The following is a 9320-nucleotide window of genomic DNA, read 5'->3' as shown; positions in this document are numbered from 1 at the left end:
TGGTATTTCCCAATTGAAAAAGAAACTAGTACTTGCTTATTTACCCTAACCTCCCCACAATCACTCAACCAGTGCAACATGTATGGTCTAGGGTGTTTCAAGGTACGTAAATTCAATTTCTCAACTAAAGTAGTGCTAGCCAAATTAATACAACTCCTCAAATCAATGATCATATTACATACCTTGTTGTTGATGTGGCATCTAGTATGAAAAATATTCTCACTCTTCTGCTCTATATCATCCATCTTAATTTTTGTATTGAGTGCATGCCTGGTAACAAGAGAATCACCATACTCTTCATTCTCATACCCATTTTCAACACTAAACTCGGGACGCCTCCTATCTCTCCTGCCATGAAGATTTCTAATCACCACATCTTGATGATCCATCCTATCCCTCACTTCACCCAACACTAAGTTCAACTTCTCAAACTGTTGTTGCATGACTTGCAACACAAAGGATGTGTTATCTACCATCTCCTTTGGTGATGAGTCACTCCTATGAGACATCATAATGTGCTGCACAAAAAGAATGCTAGTGAAAAACCTCACACACTCCCTTACGTGTTTACACTCAAATAATGACACTCCACTCGTGTGTAACTCTGAATTGGCTTTTTACTCGATAGTAATCTCACACTCTCTTGCCTTTTACCTCAAGAGTTTTCCCACTCAAGTTCTTTCAGAACTAAATGAACTCAATCAAGACAAGGCAACCTTGTTTTATCCCAACTAGTAATTAGATCCAGGAAACAAGAACAAGAGAAACATGAAGGAATAAAAATGACACGAGAATCAATGAAGTTATACGAATGAAAGAGTAACAATAAGACAAGATACCAACTTGAGTGATGTATGCAGCAGCCCCTTTGATCATAAGGTTTAATCAACAAATTTCTTTCTTTCTCTTTGTTGTAACTATGTAGCAATTTTGAATATGCTACATTCTCTTTTCTTCATCCTCTTCTTTTTTTTTTCTTTTTTTTTTTTCGAATTTTCTTTTCTTTTCTTTTCCTTTCCTTTCTTTTCTTTTTTTTTTTCCTTTCTTTTCTTTTCTCTAATTCATCCATAAACAGCAATAGTCAGTTGTGAAAACCAACCAATTGAATTCAAACACACGAGCATGGACAATGAAGTAGAAGAGAATCAATGGAACGACACTCCAAGCAATTGACAAACTTAGAGTGTGGGAAACCCTAGAATTTTGAAACCCTAGGTGATGCAAATTTCAGCCAAACCCAAAACCCTAAGAATTTCGGCAGTCTACTTTTTGTTTCTATTTTTTTTTTTTTTTTGACAACCCTAGAACAATGAAGCCCCATAATTAAATTTAAGGATGCTAGAATTAAAAGATAGAATTAGACCTGATTGGAAACCTGGCTCTGAATACCAAATGATACCAAATGATATGAACCCGCAAGAATGAAATCCCTTGAACCCACAGTCAATTTGAAAACATCCCAAGAAAGCCAAAATCAAGTCTATGGATGGAGAATCTAGACCCGATGAGAACTCGTTTCAAGAATCTAGATTATATTAAAATCTAGACCCATTGAAGAACCCGTCTCAAGAACCCAAATTACAAAGGAGGAACGCCACAAAGGTTGTGATTTACCTTTGATAAGTTCAAAAATTCAATTAAGAACAAGAGGAGTAAAACTCAACTCACAATGAATAAATTCATCAAATTTCATAAACTTCATAATCTGATTAGAATGAGGCTATATAGAGTATTTAAAGCAAAACCTAATGAAACCCTAGCCAAAATAAATCCCCATTTTCCAAAAGTGCCCCTGGATGAACAGTGCCTCGGCTACAGTGCCGCGCTACAGTAACTCGGCTACAGTAACTCTAACCCTAGTTCAATAAAATAATAACTTTCCCAACATGCCCTTGCATTGGCCCCCTTAAGTGCTTCCCATAATAAACTCAATTATTCTAAACTAATAAATTAAGTTCTTTAAATGAATTAAATAAGTTGTAACCCTTCAAGAGCCCAAAGCCTTTAAGTCTTGTTGTTGCCATCTTCCATAGCTGATCAAATGAATCAAAATTGGATCTTCATCCTTCAAGCCCCATCTTGAATGTTGGGCTCTTGCTAAACTCGTCCCAAGTGGATTGCATCAATCCTTGCATTGTCTCCACGATCTTTAAGACTAGATCCATCATGGTTCCCATCATTCCACAAACGTCAATGCAAGTGGATCTCACTAACAAATACCTCAAGACTTTCAACTACAATGTATCGGCTTCCAGCGGTGGCTTACCTTTAAAATGACTTTTAAGACAGTTCTCTCTTAGTAAGCTTGAGTAGAGACCAATAAATTAGTCTCAGAACTCGTGTTTTTCTTATTTTCACTACATTTACACTGTAGTTATTGTTTTGGAGTATTTTTTTAGAACTCTATCTCTCTAACATGTATCATCTTTTATTTTAATGAAATTTGTTTGCATAGGAAAAAAAAATTAAAAAAAATGTTCCGTACGCTCCCCTGATCGCTAAATACCTAGCAGGTACGACCAGCGACGCGCTGGACCCTAAATGCCAATTCGTGGCATCTTGGAGCCCCAGACAGACCGAGGATAAAGCGTGATTGAAAATGAGTGACGAACCTAGTAAACCACTGTCGAACAGTATCTCAGCCCAATAAAAACTCGACAACGTTTTTGATGAAACCGGTCTGGTTTTGGGATCCTGCCTATCCTACTGATCAAAACCAGCTTTTATTTGTCCTAGTGGTTTTCAACTTTTCTATAAATACACGAGCAGTCACGCAACCATTTTCTTCCATACACACCCTGTATAAACCCAGACAGGTTTCAGACCAGGAGGTTTGGCTACATCAGATACCGGCCAGAGAAAAAGAGGGAGAGAGAGAGAGAGCGAAACAAAAACCTATATATCGGCCTTTATTACTGGGTTGAATTGTGAAGAAAGATCGTGAATTATGGGGAGGGGAAGGGTTCAGTTGAAGAGGATCGAGAACAAGATCAACAGGCAGGTCACTTTCTCAAAGAGAAGGTCTGGCTTGCTGAAGAAAGCCCACGAGATCTCTGTGCTTTGTGATGCTGAGGTGGCTCTGATTGTTTTCTCTACCAAAGGGAAGGTCTTTCAGTATTCTACTGATTCTTGGTAAGAGATATTTCTTTAGTTGCGGTTTTTCTTTTTGGTTTGATATTGCTATCTCTTCTGTCTTCTTCGAGGCCTTATTACCCAGTGGAATTTCTCTTTTTGTTGCTTCAGAAATATTGTTCAAGATTGGGTAAGCTGGTCCATGTTCTTTATATTTTCTGTGCTTTCTTTCTGTTTTGGTGTGGGTACAAGCGCTGAGAGTTGTAGTGTCTTGTGTTAAATTGTTTCGTCGTTATTGGTGAATATACTTTTTGGTGATTCAACATAGTGTTCTTCCAGGCCGGAGACACAATTTAAGAGAGAGCAAAGAAACTAACGCTGGCCGATTTGATTGGGTTCAACGCAATACTCCACTTTAACGTGCTTCTCGCTCCACATGTTTTCTTACCTGTCATATGGAAAAGGCCTGCTATCATCGTTCAAAATCATAAACGAATGATGCTAAGTAGTACATTGAAGTAACAGAAAGAACCTTATAGTAGAACTAGTAAATAAATGTCATCAGTGTGTAGAAAGAGAGAAAATTTAGCAGCCGAATTGAAGAGGAAGAATTTATGTTAAGTTTGTCGAGTTTTCATGCTTTTCTTCTCTCTTCAAAATTTAATTGATGAAAAGCACTTTTTCCAAAGCTTTCATTTTAGGTTTTATGTTTTCATTATTGTAGTCCAGCTTGCTTGAGAAAAGTATTGAAATAAATTCATTTTCTATCATCTTCTTATTGATCCAGTATTCCTATTGCTTCGGGTTTCCTGATTTTAAAGGTCGACCCGACACTTTATATTTTATGGTGATAAGTGGAGTTAATTCTCACAATGCTTTTATTTATGTATTTTTTTTTTATTTATTTAGTTAAACTTAAAGTTGAGTATTAAAATTCTAATCCCTTAAGAGATCCCGGCAACCGAGTCCACCACAAAACATGACATGCCGCGTATCTCAATTCTTGACTTATAAGTACTATTCAATTATAAGCTGATTCTATCAAAATCAATAACTGTAACACCTTAATGGAAGACTTAAATTACATGACCTATATTTCAAAAGGACTAATTAATGATACAATTGGATACTGGCCATTTGAACATTATAAAAAGTAAGAACTTCTTATTTTCAAGCAATGTGAAATCTCATACACCACCTACAGTTATTTTTATCATATGAGATATCACAATCTATCCCCGTTAAATTCCCGACGTCCTCATCGGGCCTGTCTGTTGTTGGTGGTACCGGCTCAAGTCTCACATTTCTGGTTGCTCTGATACCATTTGTAACACTCTAATGGAAGACTCAAACCACATGACCTATATTCTAAAAAGACTAGTCAATAATACAATTGGAACTCAATTAGAATCTTAAAAAGAGCAAGAACTGCTGATTATTCCAGAGCAATGTGAAATCCTATACATCACATACTCTTATCCTTATCATATGAGATGTCACAAGCTGAATCCTTGATAAGGCCCATTTGAGTGAATTCATTTTTGTTCGTGTCGTCATGGTAATCTTCTTCTTAATCTCATTAGGGCATACAATTTCTATTTTTTTGAAAGGCAATATACTCGCAATTGTAGAATTTAAAGTTCAAGCTAATTCTCTATGCGCGCTCAAAGGTTCTATTCAGATTCAGTGTACGTACGTACGAAGCTAGTACTAATTTATTTTTATGTTTTCTTTGTAAGCAGTATGGAAAGGATTCTTGAAAGGTATGAGAGATATTCATATCATGCAGAGAGGCAACTTATTGCACATGATCTCGAACAAAATGTATGCCTCCATTAATCCATTAAATAAGATCTAATTATCACCTTTTCATGATCTTATTAATAGAAGACAAATTAAATTGCGCCGTCAATTTGGCATTGACTAATTAAAGTTGACGAAAATTAGCATTTTTGTTTATTGATGCCATTAATTAGTCTTTTATAGGGAAGCTGGACTCTGGAGCATGCGAAGCTCAAGGCTAGGATGGAGATTTTACAAAGAAATCAAAAGTACAAACTCATGTAGCATATGCTTACATACATATAATAGTCGATATGATATTACAATAATGCAAGAAACAATGATTAATTTCTTCTTGATATTTACAGGCATTTAATGGGAGAAGATCTCGACTCCTTGAGTCTTAAAGAGCTTCAAAATTTGGAGCAACAGCTTGATTCTGCTCTCAAACACATAAGGTCGAGAAAGGTAAAATCATAGCATTAGTATATATACAGACTGGTACCGGATGCAGTTTGATCCATTAATTATTTGGTAATAAAACATGAAATCATTCTCACTTGCAGAACCAAGTTATGCACGAATCCATTTCGGCGCTTCAGAAAAAGGTACGTAAGCCTCTATTTCTCCCATATATAATATGTATGAAGTGGAGAATCCATCTATCATTGACAGTAGTCCTAATTACAAATCTTAATGCCATTTATGGAAAATGGTAATTTTAGATTCTCTTCTAACCAGCATATCATAAACACGCATGGTTTATCCAAAGACCTAATGGCTGTTAAGTGATGCCTAGCTTGCTGATATTGTTTAATAAAGAATGGAATTTCTCATATAAAAATTACGCTAAAGAGCAACAATGACATTTTATGTTGTTTAACTCCAAGGGGTTGGTCCAAGTGGTGAAAGTTTTGGTCTTGGGGTATCACTCCCTTCAAGATCCAAGGTTCAACACCTCATGGATGTAAACAATTATTTGGGATCACACTCTTGGTGAAAAGTCAGCGATTTAACCAAATTTCGTGTAGGAAAATTTTTGAGGGTGCGGTGCACAGAACCGATATTTACTTTATAGGGATAGGTCCGAACGGCCTTGCTTTAGAGAGGTTTTCCAACATAAAAAATAAAAAAAAATAAAAAAAAATGTAGTTTAATGGATGGGTCCTCTAACAGCTTTTCATGGCAGGATAAGGCATTGAAGGAGCAAAACAACGTGCTTGCCAAGAAGGTAGTTTTTTCATTTAACCAATGCGAAACTCGTTCCATTCCAAGAAATTAGCTCCATTACCTTCAATTTATGTGTAAAGAAATGTGAGAATTGACATGATGCGTTTTGGGCCAACTTCAGGTGAAGGAGAAAGAAAAGGAATTACTTGCCGAACAGGCACAATGGGATCAGCAGAATCAATCACTTCACACATCCTCTATCCTTCCACAACCGTTGCTGCCCTTGGACAATATTGGGACGTTAGTCTCTCTCTCTTTGGCCTCTTGATCCTTCTTTGTTATGTCTAGCGAAAGAGAGCTTTGGGGCGATCATGATGCCCAAAGTATATATATATATACCCACTCTTCAGCTAATTCACATATCCCAGCATTATTGAAATTAAAGGAAAAAAATAAAAACTTTAATCGATTTTAACAACCAGCAGGTTCTTAATTTGTAAATGCTTGTCACATACATATATATATATTCAAGCAAGTAAAAAGTTTTTACCAGTAGCTGCGTAAGTGCATTACTAATTTATGTGGCAATATATTCAATGCAGTGGGTCCTACCAAGCAATTAGAGGCAGCCAAAGAGAAGATGACGCAAGTCCATCTCGAAATCGAGCCAATACAGTACTCCTGCCCCCTTGGATGCTTCGCCATCTTGATTAATAGCCTAACACGTATACATCAAACTTTTTGCTCTTATGAAATCTTTCATATTTATAAATGTTCGAGTATTGACCATGTGGATCGACCCCAATCTCCAACAATATAAAATTTGTAGTTCATTGACGATCGATAAAAATGTCCAAAAGTGTTTGTATCTATTTTGAGTTTTAAGCAATCTATATAAGCTATTTACTTGGTAGTAGTTGATTGAGCCTTCACTACAAGAAAACTGCTTATTTGTGGTCATTTAATTCCAGCGAAATGACTATTTACAGTCAAAATGAGTCTGATTTGGTCACAAATAACATTTTTGCCGCAATTAAACGGCCACAAAAGCCCATTTTTCTTGTAGTGCTTTTTTATGTGTTAAAAAGGATGAAAATTATTTACAAATTTGCATTGAGAACCATGGCCGCATTGTGGCAAGTCAATCTGGGCAAATAAATAATCACAGTCGCGCCGTATCCTATGGGTCTACATAAAGGGCCATGGCTAGAACTGGCTGTTGGACGTAACGCAGGGACTACACGTGATCCATGACCACGGCTTGGGTGTGGGTATGGAGATAATTCCAGAGAAGAAAAGGACTAAGAAGAGAAAAAGAAGAAGAAAATAAGAGGAGAAGAAGATGGGATGGCGTTGGCGTTGGCTTTGGCATGAGAGGAAGGAGAGGAGCCGGCATGGGAGGAAAGAGAGGAACAAGAGAGAATAAGAGAGGTGGTTGTCTAGATGGGATCATTTGGAGATGGGGTCGTCTTCTTCCCCGATTCAATTTCACTCCTCTACAATTCTCTCTCTCTCCTCTGCAATTCTCTCTCTCTCTATTCTCTCATAAGATAGCTCGCCTCTAGGAGAACTGAACATTGACCAAGAACCACGGGACTCAATACGGCCGGTTTTCCTCCTCCCCATCGATCAGTTGCTTCTCCCTTTTTACAGACGTCGGCCGGCGTCAGGTTTGCCCTAAAATCGCGCCGAATGAGTCAATTTTCACCCCTAGATGGAAAGCTTTAATTTGGCCATGTTTAGTTTGGCAAAATTTTCAAACAATTTTTTTTTTACAATAATTTTCAAAATTACAAATCAAACATATTCAAATCTTAAAAAAAAAGACTACATGATTTCAACTTTTCATCAATCATTTTACACAAAAACAATCAAAACCACTTTTACAAATATCGTTTGATTTTACCGATATTTCCTCTCTTATTAGAATGACTGGTGCATAATGCCAAGCCCCTAATTGATTTTTTCGGGTCTCACTTCTTCCATCTATCGTGGTTCCAATTAATTGTTGTGTTTCCTTCTGTATAGATGGAAAGCAGAAAACCCTGTTTGGTTTTAGTAAAACTTTCCAAAATCCTATTTTGATTTTGAATAAATTTCAACTCTCAAATCAAACAACTTCAAATATTATATATATATAAAAAAAAAACTATATTATTGCAACTTTTAACATTCCATTCAATTATTACACAAATACCAAAGTCAAAATTACATTTATAAGAACCAAAATAAAATATACTCTTAAAAACTTATATTCAAACATGTTTTCAACTCTCCCTATCTACTTTCACAAATCCTAATACAAAACTTATTTTAAAGAAAATATTCAAAATTTTCTCTCATTTTTCTAAACCAAATGAAAAATACATCTAAGCTCGGTTTGGATTGAGGGTTAATCTCAACCCATCTCATCTCGTTTCATCTCATCATTACAAGTTTCACAAATTCTCACATAAAATATAATAAACAATTCAAATTTTTCAAATCTCAAAACAATAATAATATTCTAACAATATTTTATTCAATTTTCAACTTTTATCTCATCTCAACCCACTATCCAAACCTAACCTAAAACAATTCTTAGACATTTTCAATTTTTTTATATCCAAAAATGGTGTGGCACTCCAAGATTCTGCTTGGAATTTGGCGGACTCTGAAGCGTTGGGACATGTAACATAAGGTTACCAGCCCCTGTTTATGACAGATAAAGATGCAATGCACCTAGCATGCATTTAACAATATGCAATATTCAGAGTATAAAATTTTTTTCCCCAGCAGTATTATGCACCGGATATAACATATCCCAAATTAACATAAACATACTTCACAAACATATAACAACCGACGTCCAAAAGTTACAATACTTGTCCAAAATGTCAGTAACGTCATTAGTACTAGAGACAAGTCTCCTCATGTACAAAATAAAACTAACATAATAACTACTAGGCTAGCTTAAGAAGTAGATTGCGCAACTCGGCCAGAATAGCCATAATTCTATCCACAAATTGGAGCATCAATGTGATGAGCTCCTTGTGGTTGCGTTGTCTTCTAATTGGCCTCATCGAGATGATCCTCCATGGGTCCTCCTGATCCCTGACACATGGTCTACCATTAAGGAGAAATGGTTGTATTACAAATCTCAGCAAGTTAACAAAATGATGGGAACCAAGATGAGCCTAGTCTTAAAGATCATTTGCAACTTCCAGATGGGCCAAGAAGATCAAAGAGACAATACAAGGATTGATGCAATCCACCTGGGATAAGTTTAGCAAGAGGCCAACATTCAAGATGGGGTT

The 9320-nt window shown here is 36.3% G+C and overlaps 1 protein-coding gene across 1 annotated transcript; it reads left to right on the top strand.

The window, feature by feature from the left end:
• The first annotated feature begins 2782 nt into the window (after positions 1 to 2782).
• Positions 2783 to 6915, top strand: LOC108996973 (truncated transcription factor CAULIFLOWER A-like). The gene is made up of 8 exons (XM_018973042.2): positions 2783 to 3132; positions 4815 to 4896; positions 5059 to 5123; positions 5223 to 5322; positions 5421 to 5462; positions 6044 to 6085; positions 6206 to 6324; positions 6627 to 6915. Exons 1-8 carry the CDS (start codon positions 2948 to 2950, stop codon positions 6736 to 6738), a joined length of 747 nt encoding a protein of 248 aa, XP_018828587.1. The 5' UTR covers positions 2783 to 2947; the 3' UTR covers positions 6739 to 6915.
• Positions 6916 to 9320: the final 2405 nt, after the last annotated feature.

This window comes from Juglans regia, chromosome 15, assembly GCF_001411555.2.
Source record: "Juglans regia cultivar Chandler chromosome 15, Walnut 2.0, whole genome shotgun sequence".
In the NCBI taxonomy this organism is placed as follows: Eukaryota; Viridiplantae; Streptophyta; class Magnoliopsida; order Fagales; family Juglandaceae; genus Juglans; species Juglans regia.
The sequence above is the reverse complement of the archived record's forward strand: the minus strand, read 5'-3'. Positions and strand labels throughout refer to the sequence as shown.

Bases quoted from the DNA above. Each gene is read 5' to 3' on its own strand.
- LOC108996973 (XM_018973042.2), top strand. From the start codon at position 2,948: ATGGGGAGGGGAAGGGTTCAGTTGAAGAGGATCGAGAACAAGATCAAC. The intron at 3,133-4,814 runs GTAAGAGATATT...CTTTGTAAGCAG, and splicing joins CAGTATTCTACTGATTCTTG to TATGGAAAGGATTCTTGAAA. The intron at 4,897-5,058 runs GTATGCCTCCAT...AGTCTTTTATAG, and splicing joins CACATGATCTCGAACAAAAT to GGAAGCTGGACTCTGGAGCA.